The sequence below is a fragment of the Rhinolophus ferrumequinum genome, chromosome 24 (genome assembly GCF_004115265.2).
Source record: "Rhinolophus ferrumequinum isolate MPI-CBG mRhiFer1 chromosome 24, mRhiFer1_v1.p, whole genome shotgun sequence".
Lineage (NCBI taxonomy): Eukaryota > Metazoa > Chordata > Mammalia > Chiroptera > Rhinolophidae > Rhinolophus > Rhinolophus ferrumequinum.
In genome coordinates, this window is record NC_046307.1 from 6,254,092 (window position 1) to 6,278,547 (window position 24,456).

General features: G+C 46.0%; 1 protein-coding gene across 2 annotated transcripts in view; it reads right to left on the reverse strand.

The window, feature by feature from the left end:
• Positions 1–258: 258 nt before the first annotated feature.
• The window catches only part of SMURF1 (SMAD specific E3 ubiquitin protein ligase 1), a 101,596-nt gene continuing 77,398 nt past the window's right edge, over positions 259–24,456 (reverse strand). The window contains exons 9-18 of one of the 2 annotated variants that reach the window (XM_033096355.1): positions 23,776–23,922; positions 22,518–22,716; positions 20,822–20,925; positions 12,774–12,888; positions 11,377–11,555; positions 9,551–9,688; positions 8,631–8,751; positions 7,009–7,210; positions 5,330–5,405; positions 259–3,513 (exon numbers count right to left, since the gene is read on the reverse strand). In XM_033096355.1, the coding sequence (XP_032952246.1) occupies positions 3,414–3,513; positions 5,330–5,405; positions 7,009–7,210; positions 8,631–8,751; positions 9,551–9,688; positions 11,377–11,555; positions 12,774–12,888; positions 20,822–20,925; positions 22,518–22,716; positions 23,776–23,922 (1,381 nt within the window). In that variant the 3' untranslated portion in view covers positions 259–3,413. Of the gene's footprint in view, positions 3,514–5,329; positions 5,415–7,008; positions 7,211–8,630; positions 8,752–9,550; positions 9,689–11,376; positions 11,556–12,773; positions 12,889–20,821; positions 20,926–22,517; positions 22,717–23,775; positions 23,923–24,456 lie in introns of both variants that reach the window. The other variant, XM_033096354.1, reaches the window with a different exon arrangement.

Consider the following 24,456-nt stretch of genomic DNA (forward strand, 5'->3'; position numbering starts at 1 on the left):
AAAAAACAAGCCAACAAATATGACCAGTGTGAGAAGAAGTCAACAGACTGGCGATGTTTTCACTCGCACACGTTTCTGCTGGGTAGAGCACTTATGGCTGACTGCCATGTTTTCATGAGTTTCTTCCACAATTCTATGCTTGTTTGTCCTTTTTCCTTAGAGGGCCCCTGCAATATCCCTGACCACTGACTTCCATTCTTGTAGGAATATCACTTGGAAATCGGAATATCACTTCCACGATGAAATAACAGATGCCAAAAATGTAAAGTTGTGAGTTTATTGCATATGTAACAAAATGAACCTGACCTCCCGGGTCCAGCCTGCTGTACAATCACTGTTTGTTTTGTATTTCCAGCTGGTTCCATAACCACATTAAATAGAACTAGTATTTCTTTAAATACTTTTGATTTTGACATAAAACAGAACATTAGTGTACAACTTTCACAAAGTAAATCAGCAATAAAAACAGTGGGAAGAATAACAAGGATAGCAGCAATACTTAAAAACAAGACATTACAAAATAAATTAAAAAATACATTATAAAGTGGTTGAGAAACAAAAATAAACAAATTTAAAAAATTCATACTATGTTTCGGGAAGGCTGCCGAGCGCGTGGCACACCCCGGCTGCAGAAGCCCGTCCTGACAGCGGACCTGAGGGCCGCCCACCTGAACGCCGAGCGTTCGGCGGAGCAGGTTCCGGGGCCACGGTTCCGTCCCGCGGGCGGAATCTCCCTGCAGACGTCATGAGCAAGTCACTGTCCCCCAGGCCGCCCCTCCACGTTTCCTCCCCAAAGCGCTGGCAGAGCGGTGGTTCGCTACATCCCTGAGGGTCGGCTGCTGACCGCTGGCGAGGGCAAGCCTGGAAGTTGCGCCCCTGAGGCATCTGGGCAGAGGCGAGGGGGCGGGCAGGGTGGGTGTCTGGGATCTCCGAGAGGGGTGACCGGCGCGGGTGCACGTGTGGACGGGGTTCCTGCAGATCGGGAGCTACACTGTTCTCTGGGGTGGATCAAAGGCCCAAATCACTGCGGATGTTTCAACTTCTAGAAGTGCAGTGCCGCTGACGGGCAGGCCCGCGTGTGGCAAAAGTAAACGGAGCTCTGGAAAGCTCTGCTCTTTCAGGCGCCCGGGTGACACGCACAGCTGATGGGCGTGCCACGTGCGGCGGAAGGAGGAAAGCAGAGAGCCAGGCCTTACTGGCGGGAAACCGGTGCGTCCTGAGCAGCCCCTGCAGGAGCAGGACACGACCCTCTGGATCTCACTGGGGAGACACGTGACGCGAGAGCAGCGTGGGCTGCGGGTTCTGAGGCTCATGCACGCTCCCAACAGCAGGAAGGAGTCAAACGCCACGTGCCTGCTTCCAAGTCTTTCCAGCCACTCAACCCTCGTTTCCTTCCTAATTACTACAGATTTTGATCACCACCACGGGAAAAGTCGGGTGGGTCTTCCCACTTTCAGATCTCTGGTGGAGGTCTTCTCCCACCACGTGAGATGAGACCTATCTGGTGGGAGGTCGGTATTTTCATTTCCTCATGTCCACAGGAAGATTACGAGGGAGGACTGGATGGAATCAGTGGGGAGCCAGCTTCTAGAATGCCCTCGGTATGTATCATGGTAAATGAGACACAGGATAAGCCCAACTGGGGCAAAGCCCAACTCTGGAAAGAGCCAGCCCACCGTTCCACCTGGACTTCATGAGTGGACTAAGTTTTCCTTCTGTGGCAGATCACGCTCGACACCCCTTCTATCTAGATCCCCAGTCAGTACAGAAGTTAGGCTCTCTCGCAGCCCCTGGAACCCACGGCTAGTGACCCGTGGCCCCCACTGGGCAAAGCTCAGCGCAGGGGGCGGGTCTATCTCCTAAGAGGGCCGAGCGCTGCCCGCGCCGAAGGGCAGACGGCTGCTGGGGAAGCCAAGGAGCGCGCAAGCGCAGCACGGTGAGTACGCTCCATGCCGCCAGTCTACTGGTGTTAGTAACAGAAAGAACAGCGAAACGGTCGTCCAAACGCTCCTTCCAGACCCATCTCAGACCCACAGCTGGATTCCAACGCTTAACTCAAAATTTTCAACAGCAAAATTTCAACAGTGAAATGTCTTGCTAAGGAATTATCCTGCACTTGCCCCCAAAACAAAAACAACAAAAAACCAGACAGGAGAGCTTGCTGCTGCTGCCATTGTCCACTGAAGTTCAGCTATCCGAAATCAAGCCGCTTAGTTAAAACACTGTGTGAACTTTTGTGCAAACTGGAAAATGGTGTTAGAAACTTACGGTCGAGGCTTGCTTTGGCCTTGCTCATCATACGAAGACATCTGGGCAAGTAAATCGAGTGGCAGTTGTTACTGTCACCATCTGACACTGGGGAAATGGGCTGAATGAGTCAGGGTGGACGCGTCCCCCTCTGCTGTCAGGTTTACATCCATGCCTTCCTTTGTGCAAAACTAATGTGGCGTGGATTCTGGTCATCGCGGTTATGTATTCCCGCTCCCTTTTAAGCTAGTTTGCACCACCCCCGCAGCTAGAATAACAGAATTTTGTTGAGTTAGTTTAGATCTTAGACATTTCCGCACGATAGTTTGTTAGTATTCAAGTGGCTCAGTTGCCACTCATCTAGTACAGGTGGTAGCAGAAGCCACAGTTTGGGAGCTGAGGCTGGTTTTGGCCTGCTCTTTCATAAGCTTCGTTATGTGGTATTTTCATTGGAAAAATATTTCGAACTGGATAGATAATGCGGCAAAAGGGGCTCTTCAAAGGAAAGATCATTTTTCTCTAAGTAAAACAAAATTTTCAACCAGGATACCCTGAAAAGACCTACCCTGGGCCTCCAGCTAATGCTGTCCCCCAATTCCTTTACCTTTCTAAAAGGGAAGCACATTTTGGACTCAAGCTTCCTGCTGTGGCAGAATTCCAATAAGCATATATATTATACAGTTACTTTTCAGGTAGAATTTAATCTGCTACCCAGAGCAGGCTGCTAGGATGTGAAATTTGGAATTTGTTTTGAGGCAGAAAAGCTGGGATAGCTACGAGTTACAAACCCTCAGTAAGCCAAGCTCGGTTCCATAACTGCAGGTCGACACTCCTATAAAGAGCACAGGGCCGTGAGCCTGTCACCGTGCTACAACCGGAGAATATCCTGTGTGACCGAAGCCAAATCTAAACCTGGCTGTACTTTATTGGATGGGTGATGGAAGGGGGTGGGAGTACTGTCGTAAAGGAGGAAAATATGGGTGGGAGCCACCAACCAAAGTCCCCCCGCCCCTTTCGCTCCCCCAGTGAAAAGGAGGGGAGACAGTCCTTTCCCTCAGGTTATCTAGAATTCCAGTGCCTCAGCCCGCTTTGCAGGAGGCGCGCAGAAAGCGATATGCTTTTGGTCTGGCGGTCATGAGCTAGAATCTGTTGCCTTTGGTTGCTCTTCACTCCACAGCAAACCCACAGGTCTCTTCCACTGCTGTTAGCAGCTTCTCGTAGAGCTTCTCATAAGACTCATAAGGTGGAATGTCGATCCGGTTAAAGCTGGAACAGGACAAAAGAGTGACAGTCACTGCTGGGGGCAGTCTGGCCCTAGGAGCTGCTTCAGGGCCAAGGACAGGCAGGAGCAAAGCATTCGCGGGGGGTTGCAGGGCAATGGGAAGGTGGAAGTCTCTCGTCACCAGTACTCGGGGGTGGGGGGGGGAACAGCTGAGTTGTCCACACCCCCCTTGTGCTTTTCTGCTTCTAATGCCAAGAGTTTTCAACACACAGCAATAAAGGTCTTTAAAACTAAAATAAAACCAAACTACTATCTACTGTTGATATTAGGACAAAGCTCTTAACTTGTTTTGTTTGTATTTTTTGTCTTTGGGAGAAATCACTCAGTATCAGGAATACCATCTTTGTAGACCAGCATAACCCAGACTGGCCGGCAGTCAAATTGCCACTAATAATTTACTGTATGTCGGTCTATTCCTCTGTGACTTGATCTGAGACCAAAATGGGGCAGCCTGGAAAATCCCCTGCAAAACCAGAAACTGTATCTCAAAACTAATAAAATGTCAAATCCCTGCTAGATGAAATGAATCTTAAATTTCGGACTCAGTATTTCCATGGGGAAATTCATTTCCAGTGACTGTGCAAGGAAAAAGACACTCTCTAAGAAGCTATTATCTCAACAAATCAAAAATAGAAAATTGTGACCCAGAGGACACAGTGTGGCCTATTGAATTACTAGGGGTTAGGCAACTAAGGATGGTTTTTGCTAAGAATGAGTCGGGCTAAATGGTGTTGAAGTCTTTTTTCAGGAGCATTAGCATCGGGGGAGATTTTCCATATCCGTTTTATTCTAGGCACTAAACTAGGAAAGGACAAAACCTTAGGAGGAGGGGGTGTGTGCACACGGCCCCATTCCTGCAGTGCCAGGCTGGGGGCCATGCTCTGGACGCCCCCACAGTCCCGGAAACAGCTTTCACAGCCTTTCACACATGTGCAAACCCCAGTTAGCCTATCTAGCAACTTGCCCAAAGTCACATATCAGAGGGTGTCCGGGCCAGCATCTGCAACATGTGGGACTGGTTCTCCTGAACTAGAGGTGACTGTTCTCAATAAATTGTTCTGAGACAAAGTGTATGTAAGTGATTGGATTTTTAAACCACAAAGGAAATAATCCACTACAGATACCGTGTTTCCCCGAAAATAAGACCTACCCCGAAAATAAACCTCAGTTAAGATCGTCAGTCAGACGGACGCACTTAGTACGTTATGAGGATGTTCCAGAAGAAGATGGCATGACTGTATTTGAATAAATGTAGATTGTTGTACATGAAAAAATAAGCCAACCCTGAAAATATGCCTTAATGCGTCTTTTGGAGCAAAAATTAATATGAGACCCGGTCTTATTTTCGGAGGAAACATGGTATTAAGTTGAAATTTAGGGAGGATGTATTTTTCAAAATAGGCAAGGTGCATCTGTCACACGCAAAGTTGAGGGGACAGTGGGGCCCCAGGAAGGTCAGATAAAGTGAAGACCAGTAACTCCCACTTAAAACTACAACTTGTCCCACTGACAGGTACACGTGTGCGCCCATGCATATGTGCAGCGAGGCCCAGAAAGTGCAGACGCGCCCATGGGAGTGGCAGCCAACACAATCACATCCCACAAAACTGGTTTCATGGAAGAGACTTCTGATAACCCTTACATGTGACACGCTGCCCAGTGCTTGTCCCATTCGACACTGGTGCCATTGCCAGTTGTTACCTGGGACTCTGCATAAATGAGACAGCTTAGAGAGTCGCGTGAGAGAGCACACGCTGCAGAAGCTCCCAGGGGATGGCGCCTGCACAGCCCTTTGCTTACCAGGTGTGGGCCTTTGGCAGGTTGTCTGTGTTGGCGTCGATCAGGTGGATGGTGAACAGCCGGGGCCCTGCGGCGCCTGTAGAACCTTACAAGACAACATTCTAGTTAATGCACTTCAGAGGCTGGGCCTGGGCCCCACTGCTGACCACACCCTTGGCCCAACGCCCAGGTGGGCTGTCCCGCCAGAGGGTCACGGAGTTGCCATGGCAACAGGAGCCTCTGGCCATCAAGTGACTAATCAGACATTTAGAAAGCCCGTGGCGCGGAGCAGACGCATGAGCACTCTCCTATGCACCTGACCATGAGCTGGCTCCAGTGGGGGTGTCTGCAGGTAGAATCCTTAAATCATCAGGGATTTTCTTCACTTGATCTTAGCCAAAAGGCCAAGAAGCGATAGGGATTTTCTTTTAATAGAAATGTTTAGCAAGCAGGCCCACTGTTGGCAGAGGACAGCAGTGATCAAAGAAAAGCAGGATATAGTCATAAACTGTCTTCAGGCAGAGGTATGATGGAAAAAGAAACAGACACAAACACCTAGGACCAAAGCCCAAGGAAATGGAAGTAACTTCTCTCTCAAAGAAGTGCTTAAAATAAGAAAAAGTCTACAGAGAATGTTCTATACGTGATATATCTCTGTTCTCAGTATTAACATGCAAAGTTCAATTTACTAAATTTCAATATATTACTATTCTTCTTTACTCCTTCTGGCTATCAAGGTTATCAAGTGACGAAAATCTGAAACTTTACAAGTCACAGGGCCGGGGAGAAGCCTGCGAGTACTTTCCCAGCTGACTAGCTGCGGCTGACCGTGAGCCTCTCTGATCTCCTCGTGAGGCACAAAATATTCAGCATCTATAGCCTTCCAACCGCCACTCCAGATCTGGGTGAGCCAGGGACCCAGTCAGAGCTGAAAGGCATGAGAGCGCACGTGGGTACCTAACTGGACGGTGCAGCCTGTCAGGCAGCCCCTGTATAAAGGAGGAAACTGAAGGCCAGGGAGGACCCCTGGAGCTAATGACCAACCTGGTAGCAATAGACTGGGTCTCTTGATTCAGGAGGGAGGGGCCTGACCTAAGTATCTACAAATGAATCCATAGTACACTTTAAAAACTCTGATTTCTTTCGCAAAAGCTTGTTATTTGTACCCTCCTTTGTCAACCAATTCTATAGGAGGAGACACACTGGGCTCCACTGGGTCCTTCCTTGTTCAGATCATTCCAGACTCAGCTCCGAGTGGACATCAGGCTGGTCAGCACCCGCCATGGCTGCTGCAAAGTGACGTCCACCTGCTGATTCTGGCTGCAGGGACACTAGGAGGGGTGGGTGTGACAGGAGGCTGGGCTTTGTTCTGCTGATAGCCTCTCCTACACTTTTATATTTACAGACACTTTCTTTCAACTTGGGCAAAGGACAGCAGAGCCTTGAGGACTGGGAGCTGGCAGAGATAACGGAAACCAAGAGACCATCACCTTTATGGGGGAAAAGGATCTCTATGGCCAGGGGGAGTGAGAGCCCCCCAGCCGGTGAGCACCGCGCGGTGATGAAAGCATGTCACGTCGCTTTCTAGGCGTTTCAGGAAGACCACCCCAGCACATTCCCGTTCTCCCTGCCCTGGCCCAGGGGAGAAGACGCCCAGTGAAGATGCCCTGCGCCAGCGGCCCCGCCCCCACGTCAGTCACCTTGCAAGGCCTTGAAGCCTTGGAGTGGGACACGGGTGGATCCTGTCACAAACTGCAGGAGCCTGGCCCTCCTCTCCTCGTCGAAGGTCTCCACAGCCTGCCAGAACCACCTGACGACGCTGCTGTCAGCTGCGCAGTGCTTCAGCCGGGTATTAGCCTTCCAGTCGTTCAAGTCTATCTTATCCAGGCCACCGACGATCAGCTGTGAAGGGTTCACAGGCAATTATTCCTCAGGTGTGTAAACCGGTGTCGTAACATGCCGCCCAGGTCTCCAGGACGTGAAAGGAGCTAAAGACTTGGTCCCAGAGCAAAGTAGCAGCTATGTCCAAATAAACTAGACACACATTTAAACAAGAAGAAAGGCAAGCCAGCAGTACGCCTGAAGCACCACGCCTGGCTTTCTGCCACCTCAGGCTGGTTTCCAACCCCTAGGACTGTGGTACACAGCCACTGAAGGGTCATTTTCTGCCACCAAGTTTGTGTTCATGTTTTTGCACCACATTGGTGAGGACGGAAGAAGCACCAGCAAGACTGCATGGAGCTGAGTGTAAAACGGGGCCGCACACATCACAGGAACCTCATACGACAATGATGTGTGGAATTTAAAATCTGAAGAGAGGGGTGGCCGGATGGTTCAGTTGGTTAGAGCGCGAGCTCTTAACAACAAGGTTGCCGGTTCGATTCCCACATGGGCCAGTGAACTGCACCCTCCACAACTAGATTGAAAACAATGGCTTGAGCTTGGAGCTCAGCCACCGGTGGGCGACCAGTTTACTCAGTGGTTAGAGTGTGTATGCGTAACACCAAGGTTGCCAGATCAATTCCCACATGGATCAGTGAGCTGTGCCCTCCACAATTGGATTGAAAAACTAAAACGACGACTTGACTTGGAGCTGAGCTGCACACCCCCACAACTAGATTGAAAAAAAATAAAACAACTTGACATCCTGGAAAAACACACTGTTCCCTAATATTTCCTCCCTGGCAACCCCAAAAAAAATCTGAAGAGAAGGGAATGAAGCAGGAGCTACATGCTGTTTCTGCAACTTGCTTAAAAAGTTCCCTCTGGAGGTCTACTGTCCCACCCAAGGGAGGCTCCGCTTGGCTCAAGCTCTCGGCATCTCACTGGTGGCGGAAAGACTGAGAACAATTTTAAAGGCTTGAGCTATCTGGCACCAAATAGATGGATACGAGGTGAATGCCTCATTGTTCAAGTACATGAAGTGTGATTAGAGAAAACAGTAACACTTTGTTCAGAGTCTACTAAGTGCAGAATAAGAACAGCAAGTTGACATTGTGGGAAAAGTTGGCAATATATGAGACAATTTCCTCGATCTGAGGTGACTACACAGGAGAGGGTCAGGAATCCCCACTGCTAGAGATCCTGAAAAATACGATCAGCCACAAACCACCCTGAATAAGGCCCCCAGAATTATCTGGATTCACTGATGCCAAGTAGACGCCTGGCCTTGTCATAAACTGGCTCAAACCTCCTCGACCCCCTTCTCACTCCAGCCCTGACTCTATTCTGGGAGCCCCGACAGACCCCCACGGCTATGAGGAATCACTGCAAGCCTCAGGGCCCTTTAAGGAAAGCCTGACTCAACACACTGAGCACGTACCTCGAGTTCCTTCTGGTCAAAAGGCTTCAATAAGTGTTGAGGAATGAGCTCATTAAACCCTTTCTGAAGAGCTAAGAATTGGGCTTCAATTCCTCTCATAAATCTCCAATTTACATATAACCTGAAAGAAAAATTCACAAGTTGGAAGCAATACCAACGGTTCATGAAAAAAGCTTTTCTCCATTAGCAGATTCTGACATCCATCTGCTGAGTCCAATGCCCTGCCAGCCCAGCCGCCCCGAGGTGGGAGGAAAACCCACGAGTTGGTAATACTTAGCCTAAGGATCAGGTTAAAATAAAACAGCTCGTGCCCTTATATCTTCTGATTCACTGCTAGAAATAGCAGTAGTATTTAACCTGACCTGTTCCAACAACTGCCACAATTTAAAAATGTATTTGAAAATAAAATACAGGATGCCGTGAGAACTACATTACCAGTTGGACAGCCTGAACACACGGAGGTGTCCTTGTTTCTAAATCTCCACTCTAAGTGACTGGTCATTTATTTGCTGTGATTAAGAAGTGGGAAAACAGACTACAATGGAGTAGACTTCCTGGAGACTGGGCTCAAGGAAACGTCTAGGTTTCCTTCTCTCTCCTACGCTCTGGCAGCTTCGGACGGATCTGGGGGGGTCACTTGAAAGTCCTTCCCCCACCTGGGCTCTCGGGTCATTAGTCTCCCTCCGCCAGGTCAGGCCTGGTCGCATCCGGGCTCCTCCACGCAGACCTGCCCCCTGCTGAACCTAACGGCTTCTGGACGTGTCTTCTGTAATGTGCTTCTGTCACAAGTGCTGGCGGGGACAGGCAAATCTCATGCAGCAAGTGAGCCCCACAGTCCATGAACTCAGCCTTGTCCACACGGCCCTGGGCACCTGGGTGTCTGTCCCCACTGGCAACCACCAGGTTCCCCAGAGTATTACCGGACATATTCTTTCTTGTTCTCCTCCGTGACAGGAACATTTCTGCCGTTGGGCTTCAGTTCATGCTGAAGAATCCTCCCGAAAGCGTTGTGTTCCACACAGAAGGTGTGGTCCAGCACGGGGGTGATATCGTTCTCTCTGGCAAAGTCAGGACAGAAGACAGATGTCAGTTAGAGTTTTGCCGCCACATGGCAGTGAACGGAATGTTAAGTGGAACAATCCAGTAGGAAGAGAGAGCAAGCGAGCATTTACTGACTGCTAGACGAGAGAGGACAGGAGAGCCTCAAGTGGACACAGCTCGGGTGAGGGCAGGAAGGTGTGGGTGCTGGACAGAGCCCGGAGGCCACAGCCCTAGTTCCAGATGTGTCTCGGACTCGATTTTGTCATTCACAGGAGGGTGACAGTACCTCTACCATTTATGATTTTACAAGATACCTGGTTGCTTTGTAAACTGAGTCTGTGAGCAGAAAGGACAGAATCGCGAGGAGGAACTGAGTCAAAAGTAATCAACCTGCAGGAAGCCACATTAAGAAAAAATCACTCCCCCTTTTTAAGGCAGCCTTTTCAAGTGCATCAGTTCAAACAAAGAAGCACTTGAAAATTAAAACTGGCTTCTTAATATGCCATATTTTTTGAAACAGAGTAAAAGATTTCCTACAGGATGGAGGCCCTAACTCCCACAGGCTACCTATTTCAAGTTGGGACATGCGAAACGAGGCTGACCAGCACACAGGACACAATTGAGAGGCCTGACTCCCGTTCAGCTCATCAGCTTGTCCTTCCTTTGCCAGAGCCTGATCTGTCATCCCTGTGAAGCCGGCTCCTGCACAAGGACCACGACACCTACTACATCGTAGGAACACCATGGAACTCTGCCTGCTGCGTTTATGAGAGTGTTTAGGATATCCTAAGCCAAGGTGACTAAATAGTAATTTTTTTTTTTTTAAAAGATTTTATTGGGGAAGGGGAACAGGACTTTATTGGGGAATAGTGTGTACTTCCAGGACTTTTTTCCAAGTCAAGTGTTGTCTTTTCAATCTTAGTTGTGGAGGGCGCAGCTCAGCTCCAGGTCCAGTTGCCGTTGCTAGTCGCAGGATGCACAGCCCACCATCACTTGTGAGACTTGAGGAACCGAATTGGCAACCCTGTGGTTGAGAGGACGCACTCCAACCAACTGAGCCATCCGGGAGCTCAGCGGCAGCTCAGCTCAAGGTGCCGTGTTCAATCTTAGTTGCAGGGGGCAGAGCCCACCATCCCTTGTGGGACTCGAGGAGTTGAACCGGCAACCTTGTGGTTGAGAGCCCACTGGCCCATGTGGGAATCGAACCGGCAGCCTTCGGAGTTAGGAGCACAGAGCTCTAACCGCTTGAGCCACCGGGCCGGCCCAATAGTAATTTTGTTTTGATATTTTCTTATATCCAAGCATTTGACACTAAATGCTTTGATACTAATTTTGTTTTTAATACTTTCCCTCTAGCGATTAACTGGTGATGCCTTAGGGTGTCAAAAATCAAACCACCACCAGGCCTGGGGTTTAATATTTGTGATCATACATTAATCATTCAAGGAAATAACAAAAGAAACAGTCCATGAAAAGAAACTAGCCAAATATCATGAAGAAAATAAGTCAATTAAGTATTGTTTTTTGGTTAGATCTACTTTTATATTTCTGGTGGCAAACAATAGTTTGTTTATATCTCCTCCAATTTCACACCCATCTCCAAAATGTATACACACGCACACACAGAACAAATGTATATGGCATATACTAAGAAGGGTGGCTACATATTAATTTTCAATTGACTGAGCAGTGAGTCGATACTTACAGAATCCACACTAAGCTCTTATGTAGTTCTGGGTCCACCGATTCCAAATCAGAGAGCTGGATGGGTTTCCCCAGTAGCTGCTTGTAGAAGGGAACTGTGAAACCCCCGTTTATGTAGTGTCCATGAAACACCGCCAGACCCATGATCCGACCCACAAAATGGAAATAAGACAAATGGTCCTGTAGGGGGCGCCAGAGAACATGAATTCATTAGCTAAATGACAGGCCAAAGTGTAGCTTGGGATTTCTCCAGCTTCTAGGGAGAACTGTCTCACAGGCAACCAGACACTGAATCAGTTACTCACAGGCTGTACTCGTGACCAAATGAAAGAAGGCTGCTTCGTCAAAATTTTGAGCATGTCTTTTGTATACATCGTCTGAACATTTTATTTGCTGTTAGTTCAAAGACCTTTTCCTCAGAATGGCTACATAATTTGTGGGACCCAGTGCAAAATGAAAATGCACCCCTTATTCAAAAATTAAAAATTTCAACATGGCGACAGCAGAGAGTCAAACCAAGCACAGGCCCTTCTGAGTGCCCACCCTGGAAGCTGGCCCTGCTTCTCCTTCCCATTGCACTAAAAAGAAATAGAGAGCAAGGGGCAATTCCCCTTCTTCCTCTGCCACCCCTCCCCCAGTCCCACAAGAAAGAGGAAGAGAAGAAATCTAAAAAAGGAACACAGGAAAATAAATATGAAAATCGAAGTATAAGAAGAACCAACCATTCTAAAACCCAAGCTGTTCTGGTTTTTAACTAAAAAGGGAACCTCACATTTCTACATTCAGGTTGGAATCATAATCAGAGAATTAGTGAAAACCTTGTTTCCATGCTGGGAAAAGGTTCGGTCACATCTGAACGCTTGCGGTCGAGCTGGTCCGTGACATGGCCCCAGAGGCCGTGGGCTCCACGGGAAGAGTCTTACACTCACCCGCTGCCCAGCCCTGGGCCAGAAGCTCACTCTGCACTTATTTCCTCATCTCTAAAACAAGCAGCGAACAGTGTCTGCAGCAATGGCCAAAAGGCCAATTACGGAAATATTCCAATTTTGACTGGGAGGAGGATGGACTTTGTAACCCGCTCACTTCTTGGAATGACACTGTCAACCAACACGGCCATCATAGCAGAGTTCCCTCAAGTGGCAATAAAATGCTCTGAGTACATGAGCAGCTCAATGTCCGCCTTGTTCTCCTTGAAAACAACATACCCAAAGGTCCCAGTCACTAGAAATACAGGATTGAAATCATCCCTCTTAATCCAGTTCTCACTCTATTTTTCAATGTTCTAGTTACCACAGACCTTAAGTTGACAGTGAGTAAACCAAAAATTGAGACTGAAGCTGAAAATCCACTAAAAAACTTCTCCAACTTAAATGCCCTACCTTTTTATCCAATACTTACAGGGTTGATTGAAGAATCTGGGTTGATTTGTAACATGTAAATATTGTCTGTAGAATATTGGAAGAGTCCATAATAGGGATTCAACATTTCATGGCACAATAAATAAAGCCACTCCCTAGGAACAAAGGAAGAAGAGAAACATTTTATATGTGTTAAAATACCTATTTAGATCTTAACAAAAGGACTGTACCGCTGTGTCCTGGAAAGCCAAACTGGTAAGAGTACCTGGCTGGGAGTGAATGTGATTTGTACAGATAGGGAAAATAAGTCTAAAGAAGTAAAAACTTGCTTCTAGTAGCATCAGAAATGGCTTTTCTGGCCAAAATGCCAACCACAACTTAAGCTGAGAAACAACTGTGGTTGACGAGAATCAGCAGCACCTTAAAAGTACAGCATTCTCAGCAGTTGGCTTGGTGTTCTTGGCCCAGCTGAGTTTTTCTCTGCTAGTTTGCAAAGATCGAAACCTCAGGTGATGAGGAGCAACCGGATGGCTCAGTGGGTTGGAGCTCGAGCTCTCAACAACAAGGTTGCTGGTTCGATTCCCACATGGGATGGTGGGCTGCGCCCCCTGCAACTAAGATTGAAAACGGCGACTGGACTTGGAGCTGAGCTGCGCCCTCCACAACTAGACTGAAGGGCAACAACTTGGAGCTGATGGGCCCTGGAGAAACACACTGTTCCCCAATATTCCCCAATTTAAAAAAAAAAACACAAAAAAGCACACCTCAGGCGATGTTGTTAATGATGTGTTAGTAACTAACAGAAGTGCAGTGAAAAGCAATATGATCCTACTCTTATTTAAAAAGCGTGTGTGCACACAGACACAAAACAGAAAATCCTTACGCAGAGCACAGAAAAGACAGGAAGGACTCACACTAACATGTTGACAACAGTTAACTGCAGAATCACATTCTGGGGCATTTTCATGTTTTTCTTTTGCTTCTTTCTAGTTTTTAAGTTTCTGATCGATTGTAACATGCAATAATGTTTAAATAAGGAGAAAACATTTCGCAGTCTGGGGAGGCAGGGGTTGTTTAAAAATATCTTCTGCCCTTCATGAAGTTTTTGTCATGTTCAATTCTTATTTTTTGCCATTAACATTTATCATTTCTATAATTTAAAAAACTAGTTTAAAGCTTAAAAATATGTTAAGAGTTTTAAAATCTGGGTGGAGTGCATAAGAATGAGTTATTTTCTGAATTCCTTTGTTTGAATAATTTCCTTATTTAAAAAAAAACACAAATCAAAAACAAATTTAAAAAGCACTCTAAATAGAATCTGTATGATTCGATTGCTATGTATGGCCAGGTTGTGACAAGCCCACATATGGGACAACCTCATACAAATACCTATGAAGTTCTACACATAGCTTTTTTTTCTTTCTATTCAAACTCCTTTCAAATGGATAAATCTCATTAAGATAACAGCTTCAAATTCTCTTCTGGAATTCCTTACTTTTTCAAATAGAAAAGACAGAGAATTGAGAAAGAATAGGAAAGGATAAGCACAAACACAAATACCTACGAAAATTGTAAGAATAACCAAAAAATAATCAGGCCATAACAAAGTTGTGTGTTGAACTCCAAAGAACAGAAAGGAACTGCCAGAGATGAGATTCCAAATCTTATAAAGTCTACTGACTAGAAAGGCAAAATCTGCCAGTGATAGTACTTTGATTCATCTCTAAGTTTTGGAGTTTGAATTTGAGAAGAATCATTTTCACAAAAACTAAGGACAGGAAGTGATTAAAATGCAAGCAAACATTCTGACCAAGCCATGGACAAGGTAAAGAGGCCTATTAGGAATGTTCTGGAAGTGTAAGGGAAGAGCTATCTATACAGACAAAAGAGAGAACGAAAGTGGTCCAGAACCAAACACTGGGAATATGAGTGTAGACTGATTCTCCTTGAGCAGATAATGAGTACATACATACACGTATATGTAATTTAAGTCTCTTCCTCATGTCTATATAGGTATGATCCCATTTAGACCTGGGGTAGAATCTGAGAGGTGAAATAACAATGCAAGATCAAATTGGAGGTGGCAGAACAAGGATTCACAGCTCTTTCCATTACAGCACCACGTCAATCCAGGGAGCTACACGAACATGTATCTGCACGTGGAAGACTTGATAACTGGAAAATGCACAAGAACACAACTCCTTCCAAACCCAGCCAAGCTATTCACATGCGTGCCTAGGAATACAGAATACCAGCCATGCAAAGGAATAATGGTAAATTGAAACAGTTTGAGATACTGAACTCTAGAGACATCTTGAGACTACAGGAAATAGCACAGACAAGAAAGTAGTGATTTTATTTGAATTGTTAGGATAAATATGAGTGACTAAGTGGCAAGATTCTCACCTAAAAAGGGGGACAGAGAGCCTAAGCCTCTTGTCAGGAAATGGAATTAGCATTATCAAGAGCATACAGAGAAGTTACATTTGCCACAAGAAAGATGGTTTCTAGAATCAAGAGGGAGAAGATCAAGGAAGAAACTTGTACAACTGTGAAAGGAAAATATTTCCTGTAGGGAGGCAATACCAATGTGAACTCAGGAAAATGCAGGCTTTTCCGGACACTTATCCAAAGGGAGTCAAGGACAAGTTGGAGGTGGGAGGGTGAGATAAAGGAAGAGCCAGAGAAAGGGAAGGAGTTAGTGGGATGGTTCTGTCCTAGGACCAGAGGGCATATGGTGACTTTCTTTTATTTATTTATAATTTAATTCGATTTTTCATATTAGTTTCAGGTGTACGAAACAACGTAATGATTAGACACACCCCTCACAAAATGATAACCCCCCCCCAAGTCTACTACCCCTCTGACATCATATATAGCTGTTACAATTCCTATGACTATATTCCCTGTGCTGTACTACTTTACATCCTGTGACCATATATATATATACACACACACACACACACACACACACACATACACCGTGTTTCCCTGAAAATAAGACCTAGCTGGACGATCAGCTCTCATGCGTCTTTTGGAGCAAAAATTAATATAAGACCCGGTATTATATTAATTATATATTATATTATATTATATTATATTGTATTATATTATAAGACCCGGTCTTATATGCTAAAATAAGACCGGGTCTTATATTAATTTTTGCTCCAAAAGACACATTAGAGCTGATGGTCCAGCTAGGTCTTATTTTTGGGGAAACAAGGTATATATTAATATATAGATATAGATATGACTATATCTATCTATACACATATACTTTTTTCTTTTTAATTCTTTTCTTTTGGCTGCTGAAGTATCCCAACTCTATCCAGAAGCTGAATGAGACCACATTATAATGCATATCAGAACATAATTTTGCTTGGGAAAACTGCTGTAGGGCTGACAATTTGCCTGTGTTTTCTAAATTGTGAAGGTGTGAGGCTCTCCTATCCAGACTCCCCGACAGGGCCACTATTACACATCTGCTTGGGTCCTCCTCTGTAGTACCTACCAGTCTTATGGTTTTATATTTACTTGTGTAATTCTTTGACTGATGCCCGTACCTCATCAGATTGAGAACTCCTTTACATGGGGCACGCGGAGGGTAAAGGGGACAGAGAACGTGTAACTTTGCTCACAGCCATATCCCTACTAGTGCCTAGTAGGGATGTGGTAGAGGCTCAATATTTAAGTTAATGAATACATACGATTCTTACAAGGGCATACAAATTATAGGGGTATTCTCCTTTAAGAAGATTTGGTCATGTGATAGACACATTATTTTAATTCTTTCATTTTATATTTTATTACAATGGAATTCAGTGAATAAATATGCTATGGTGATTTGAAAAAGTGTTGAAGCACTGGAAGAGAAGTTGAGGAAATCTCCCACAAGAAATGTGGGGGGGAAACAGCAAAGATGGAAGATAAAAGCGATGAGAGACATAAAGGATCAACCTAAGGAATCCAAAATCCGAGTTAACAGGCGTTTCAGAAAGATCAGAGCAAGGACATGGGGGTGAAGAAATGACTGAAAAGTAAAACTCATTCATTCGGCAGATGTTTATCGAAATGAGCGCTCACACGTGTTAGCTGCTCTGTCAAGAACTGAGGCCTCAGCCTCCATGGACACAGAGTTCCTGACCGCAGGCTGTGTGCCCGCTGGAGACGCAGGCAGAGGGAGAAAGCTCACCCAGCACACCACGGCAGGCGGATCAGAGCCTGGGGTGACCTGAGTGAACCGATGAGACAAGCTGTGTGACACCGTGGGGATGATTTCTAGGCAGAGGGACACAGCTTCTGTGCACCAGGCGGCAGGAGTGGGGGGGGAGGGGCAGAGGCAGCGGCCAAGCAGTGCTGGGGCAGGCAGGTGCAGGCAGGGCCATCAGGTGGGAGGGGAAGCCTCTGGGGGCTCAGGAACAGGGGAGAGACTCAGCTGAGTTTTTAGAAAGGTCATTCTGGGTGCAGCGGCCTGTTGAGATAAGTGAGAAAGTAGGAAGGTAAGTGAAACAGTCAAGAGCCAGACAGAGGGAAGGGAGAAGGAGTGGGCAGGACTCTCTTCTGAGGGTAGAGCTGCGAGGACCACGTGCTGGACTGGTGCTGAGCCAGAGGGACTCAGTGGGGCCTCTAGTGAGCTGGGAAAAACTAGGGAGGAGCTGGTATGAGAGGGCAAGTCAGAAATTTTGGACTGTTAAGTGGAAGATGCTTTAAAAATATCCAAGGAGGTGTGAGAGGCAGTTGGATAAACAAGTGTGGGGCTGAGGGGAGAGGAGTCAGCAGGAGGGATACCTCTGAGTGTCCTCAGCACGGAGCCAGGGACCTCGGCACGTCCACCCAGGGGTGCAGAGAAGGCACCCGGCCCAGGACCCAGCTCGGAGGCACGCCGGCGCTCAGACGTAAGGAAGAGGGAAGCGCCAGCAAGGGGAGCTGGGGGTGAGCCAGAGGAAGACCAGGAGTGTGGGGTCCTAGGAACCAAGTGCAGACAGTGTTTCGAGAAGCAGGGAGAGACCAACTACGCCAAGTACTGCTGACAGACTAGGCCACAGACGGAGGCGGCAGCACTGGGCTTGGTGAGATGGAGGTCACGGTCACCCTGACACAATAGGCTTCAAAGGGTGTGGAATGGAGTCAAGAGAAAGCGAGGGATGTGGAGGCAGGAATAGGGGTGCACACAACTCTTCCGAGGGGTTTTGCTATAAAGATAACAGAGAAACAGGGTGATGACTGAGAGTTAAGCATTCTTGAACACATTTGTGTCTGTCCTGGAATTCCTAATTGTTTGTCTTTTTACTTTATTTGCCTTTATTGCCTCCTTAAAGCTTAGACAGGAAAGGGATGCAGTGTCCAGGGAAGTTGTGGGGGCATGTTTGTTTAAGGAGGGAGTTATTGAAACACATTTGTATATTTGTATGTGGTGAGATTGACCCAAGAAAAAAGGACGCTTTGATGAAGTGACATGGATGTGAAGTAACATAGAAGCCAAAGGCCTGGCGTGCCTCATGCAAGGAGCGGGTCGCTCTGCTTCAGAAACACGCACGGGCCACTCGGGATCACGGCAGGAAAGGCCGAGCCATGGCTGCAGATACAGGCAGACTGGGTATTGGTGGGGCTGAGCAAAGACTTCAGATTGCTTCTGCTTCCTCAGGTAAGTAGGAAGCAAAGTCAGCAGCTAGGTGGAAGTGTGGCTAGAATCTGAGAACAGGAGGGGTGACGAGAAAACTGATACCTTGGGGTCTGTGGCCATCGGTGCAGAGAAAGGCCAGCAGCGTGGAAGTACGTTTGCTCCTCGTCACACTGAGCTTCTCAGGTGAGGCACAGAGCCACCTACGATGGGTTAATGCCGAGCTGGGGTGTTGCCAGGTAAGTGCAGCATATGGCAAGAGGAGCGGGTGCTGAGCAGAGGTGCAGAGAATGATTATGGTGTGATTACGAGTAAGGAGGAAGTGAGGACAGGAGGGGGTGGAAAACAGAAAACGGTGGTAGAGTCTACGGATGCTGGGTGCTCCTGGATAGGGCCAAGTAACGTGTGGTGGAGAAGTGACGAAAACCAGACTGTCACCAGACCATTGTTCAGTGACACTGGGTGCGGGGAGATAGGACAGCAATGCCTTCAAAGTTCTGAATGGAAATGATTTTCTTCCTGGAATCTATAAAAAGCCAAACTATCACTCAAAATGTAAATTAAAAGATATTTTCAGACACAGGATCTTGGAAAATTCACCTCCCACACCATCCTTTCTAAGAAAGGTACTTGAAGATATACTGTAGTAACAGAAGGTCGTAAAGCAAGAAAAGAGGAAGGTATGGGATTCACAAAACAAGGCTCTGACCCAGGAAAGCAGCGAAGTCCCATGATGACACCTGTGCAAAAGGCCTGGAGAATCGTCAGGCAGATGGGACCGTCTCCACGAGGGAGAGCCGGTGGGGGATGGGGGAAAGGTGATGGCAAAAGCAATTTAATGGGGCGATAAAGACAGAGCCTAGTTTAAGAAGGAGAAATTCTTTGAAAAACTTGTTCAAAAGGATAAAATAAATTATAGACTACCAGGAAATATTTACATTGCCACAACAGTATAAACAATGTATTGGTTTTCAACTCTTAAAAACAATAGGCAAGGGCAGCCGGATGGCTCAGTTGGTTAGAGCGTGAGCTCTGAACAACAGCGTTGCCGGTTTGATTCCCACGTGGGCCAGTGAGCTGTGCCCTCCACAACTAGATTGAAGACAAGGAGCTGCCGACCGGAGGGGCAGCCGGATGGCTCAGTGGGTTGGAGTGCGAGCTCTTAACAACAAGGTTCAATTGCTGGTTCGATTCCCACATAGGATGGTGGACTGCACCCCCTGCAACTAAAGATTGAAAATGGCGACTGTACTTGGAGCTGGGCGGCCCTGGAGAAACACATTGTTCCCCAATTAAAAAAAATAATAAATAAGTTAAAAAAAAATAGGCAGACAAGCATAGGAGACTTGCTTAATTTTAGATACAGAACAGAATATAAATCTTCAACCTTGACAATACACAAGTAATATTACAGATGACAGAATGTCAGAGGGAAACCGAAGGAATGCAGAAGGGGAAGTCACGAGCATTACTACCCTTTTCTTATGAAAAAGAGAGGACAAGAGATAATGTCTTCAGTTGACCAACCAGAAAATAATGGTGAAAACACCTTACGCAAAGTCACAAAGACAATGATAGGAGATCTAAACATCCTGACATTACTAAACTGGGAAGTGAGAGTCTTAAATTAGACCCTCACCACAACCATTATTCAGTCTGTCTGTGTCTATGACCATAAATCATGAAATCAATAGATAATATCTCAATTTAATCGATTTGATGATAGAAAGATACCTATTAGAAGAAACAGTTAAAAGAGCAAAAACGCAGTAATGTCGAAGGCAAAAAGAGGTAGGACAGAAAATACCATGTTTCCCTGAAAATAAGACCTAGCCGGACCATCAGCTCTAATGCATCTTTTGGAGCAAAAATTAGTATAAGACCCGGTCTTGTATTAAAATAAGACCAGGTCTTATATATATTAATTTTTGCTACAAAAGACTTATTAGAGCTGATGGTCTGGCTAGGTCCGATTTTCGGGGAAACATGGTAGTAGCTTTTCATTATTATATTCTGTTTAAAAAAATCATTTGCATGAATTATTTTGAACAAAATGTCATTTTACAAAATTCCTTTGACACAAATGCAACTTACATGCCCAGCGCCCACGCCCGGAAATCCTCTAATGAGACAAGCAAGGCCGCCTCCCTGATTAATTTCAGGAGCAGGTCCTTCAGGGTTCAGGTTCAGTCATGTCAGATGAAGAAGGGGGAAAGTTTAAAAGTTTAATTCTCGCTTTACACAACGGAAATTAATGGTGAGGACCACGTACATTCCGATAGGTTATGGCAAGATGCTAGTGTGCACATGCTCTCAGGTTTTCTTATTCTAAGAAAGCTCACTGAAGGCAACGCTTCAAGTCCTGACTGTTCCAAGACAAGCACCAGAAAGTGACAACTTTTCTCTGTAAGTATCACATTTATGCTCAAGTCTGTGCAGCGGCAAGGGTGAATAAATTAGCACCTCACCTTGCCACTCCACCATAATCCAAACCTTCTTCCCCACGGAATTTCACCATTAGTCGTTTTTTCAAGTCTTTCGGTCGCATCTTCATTATCTGGCGATAAGACTCCTACGTATGAAAATTACAGTTTCAGAGAAGAACTTTTCTTATTCTCCAAGTTATAAAAAGATGAAAAGTTACTGATAATGGAGCCAGATTCAACATAAGCATTCATTCAAATCTGAGTTCTATCTGGCCCCTGTGCAGAATGTTTATTTGCCTTCTAGTACATTCTGCTTCCACCATCTTTTCTCCCACTGTTTCTCGCTCAGAAAGCACAACAAAACAAACATGTGCCAGATAATACTGTACCTAAAGGAAACACATATTCACTTTTCAGCACAACCACTAATGACTTAAGAACAAATGTCCTCAGCAGAGTTGATTTTCTCTACACAAGTTAATTTCAATGTATACTATAAACACTTTATATATTTTAACCCAAATGAAGATGTCACTAGAAAGTCTGAACATTAAAAGAATTCTGAGACTGTTTTTATATCTCAAGTGAAAAATCACACGACTCTCACTGAGTCAAAAAGCAAAAAAGGGTTTACGTGGGATAAAGTAGCTCATCCAAAAACGTAGAAAACCTGTGGTCTGCCTGACATTCCCTCACATTCAGCATTTTGAGTGGGACTAGCTAAGTGTTTGTAGATATGTTCAGTGATAAGGCACTTAAGAATCTTTTCATGCTTTAAATTTAATGTAATTCAAACTCTACCATCCCAAGTGGGAAAGAGGAGGTTGAGTGGAAATGATCCAGCAGCAAAATGTCAATAATTCAGCTCTTTTCTAACCCTGGCAACCATTTAAGATGCTCAGTGGGCAAAAGCGGGCACTTCAGCTGACCCACTCATCCAGCAGCGGCTGCACACCAGCATCAAGCTCGGCCCCGGGCGCTTCTTTGGTGCCCTCCACTGTTCTCAGGGCGCTGGGCCAGTGGGAATGTGTTCAGTTCTCACCCTGTCTCATTTGGTCACGTCTGCCAGTGATTCCACAAGGCAGGTGGGCTATGGGCCAAACACAGGTGCGATGCCACCTTATGATCACCTTCCTTGAGAAAAGGGCCCAGTCTACAAGAGGGCCCTGCCTATTTAGGGACCCTGATCCTGCCAGGGGGCTGGATAAGGGACAGAGCCCTTCCCAGGAGCCATCTGATCTTCCTATTTCCAGAAGAGACAACAAGGTGGCTACTCGGCCACTCAGCGTCTCTGAAGAGGCAGTGCCATTGGACCAAGTTCCATACGAGGCCATAGCAGGAGTGACTGGTGCAGACCACTGACATATATAAAGTGTGTAATGCGGAAAGGGGTTACAATGCTCAGTTCCTCTTTCTGCATAATTCTCTAGATTTTCACCTCAGAAGTCATCTAACTTTTTACATTGTTATCACAGGAGGAAATGCAGTTTCCTCTCTCTACATGGGCACCGCTCCTGACAAATGCCTGCATTTTACGGAGTAATAAAATCAATACCTGAAACAGCAAACAGAAAGAGGAGCTTGCTGAAATGCAGAAATCGCTTGCACAGCGGTCCCCTGAAAGCACCCCCTTAAAACCAAGGAGGTTACTGGGGGCCGCTCCTTTGGCTGAATTGCCCTGTTTACTAACATGGATGCAGAGACTGTGCCTGATTCTTAGTTGCACTAAATTGCATACCTCAAATATTTCTTCTCTGGACACTTCGATGCGGCAATGACCGGCCTGGGGTTGCTGAAGTGAAAGTTCGTGTCTGAGGACCTTCAGTTTCTGGACTAAATCCCTTTCGTATCTTTGGGCGGGAAGCTCCTCATCTTCCACAGAGCCCTCACTGGGCAATGGCAGCGGCTGGCTGGGCTCCTTTAGTTGGCACTGGTGACTTGAAAAGGACAGAAGCATCAAAGTCACTCCACAAGCAATGGCCAAGGGAGCTGCAAGCAATGCCCCCCACACCAAGGGGCCAAGAAGAGAGTTCATTCCACAGAACTTCAAGCAGACACTTTTTCTCTGATGACATGGCCGTGTAAAAATTGCTGGTGGCCACCATTAGCCTAAATATGTCTCAGATACAACAAAGGAGCTATCCTACTTCCAAGCAACAGCGTAGCTGATACATTATCATCGCTATAAATAAAGACAGCAACTGCTATCATTTGTCACGCATCGCGTATGACACTGATCAACACACTAGTAGATGTGCCTTGGCGGTTAGAATTCAATGGAGTTGATGTGAAACATTTTTCAAGCAGATTATAGTGGAGGGGGGCAACATGCACAAGAGCAGACTACTCAAGTGAAATCTAATGGTCGACATTCATTTTCCGAACCAACTGATATCTAAGCCCACCCATTAAAAGCAAAATTCCATAAAATAAAAGGACTAGGACTAGTAGAGAGACAAAGTGGCATTTGTCTTGTTCATGTTTTGCCACTGATGTCGGTTGTCAATGAGAAGAGCCACGTGGGCTCTTGTGTTCTAAGAACACAAGAAGCCTGGAACACTGGACGTGGGAGCCAAGATAATTCCCAGTTATCTGGAAGGACGAGCACAGGAAAAGGCTCCTGCAAGTAGCATTATCGACTGTGGTAGCCCTTCCAGACAGTGATGAAAACCTTCTTCTACTGCTTCTCACTCTAAGGGCCATGCATTTCATCACAGTGCGCATGTGGAAGCTTTGGAAATGAACCTGCATAATACTGCCATCGTGGTGAATTTCATTTTGGCTGCGCGAAGAGGGTGGCAACAACGTGGCTTCAATGCTGCTTGTGGCTAACTTGAGAGTTTAAAACATGCAACTGTCCATCAAATATTTATCATCTTTTGCTTTTGCTTATTCTCCACTAACAAACAATGCAGTAGATAAATTCAGAAAAATAGTAATAGAAAACATTCAATGATAAATGGAAGAGGTCAACAAAAATTTTGTGAAAGTCTTACTTCATGATGTGGTGTAACCTTGGGTCTGTAAACTGGGTTGTTCGGTTATTATGATCTACAAAATATATTCTCCCGGAAACTGTACTTCTGACTTCCCAACCTGGTGGCAGTGGTCCAAGTTCATCACAGTTCACGCTGTTAAGGTCTCTACCAAACAGAAGACACAGAGAGGTTTGTCCGGAGGCATAAGACCAGAACTTCAGCGAGAGGAGCCACAGGAGCCCATTAGCAGTGCGGCCGTGTCCCAGTTCTGATAGTCATGGTGCTACTTACGCCAAACTCCCTGAGGCCGGGCCGCTGTGCTGCAAGTGACAGCAAAATCCTACAGATAAAAAGGCCACTTTCGGAGCCTATAACCAGGACAGGGAACGTGGTCTACTTGGGGAACATCCTTTCTTATAGGTCTACTTGGGGAACATCCTTTCTTATACCTGAGACGGCCAAAGAGTAGGAAGCACCTATATTGCCGGAAAACTATCTGAATTCCCAGGTTAAATGAAATGCTCAAGGTCAGAGAAGTTGCTTCGTTGAAAAGCCCCCAGACAGCCAAGTCTTTTAAAGCTGATGGGGATGGATTAACATGCATTTGAAATCTCACAATTCTACACAGCTATACCAGGAAGAGTCACTCTCAGTTTTTCGTTGGCTTTGTTAAGAAAGTGTTTCCCATTCCAAGCTCTT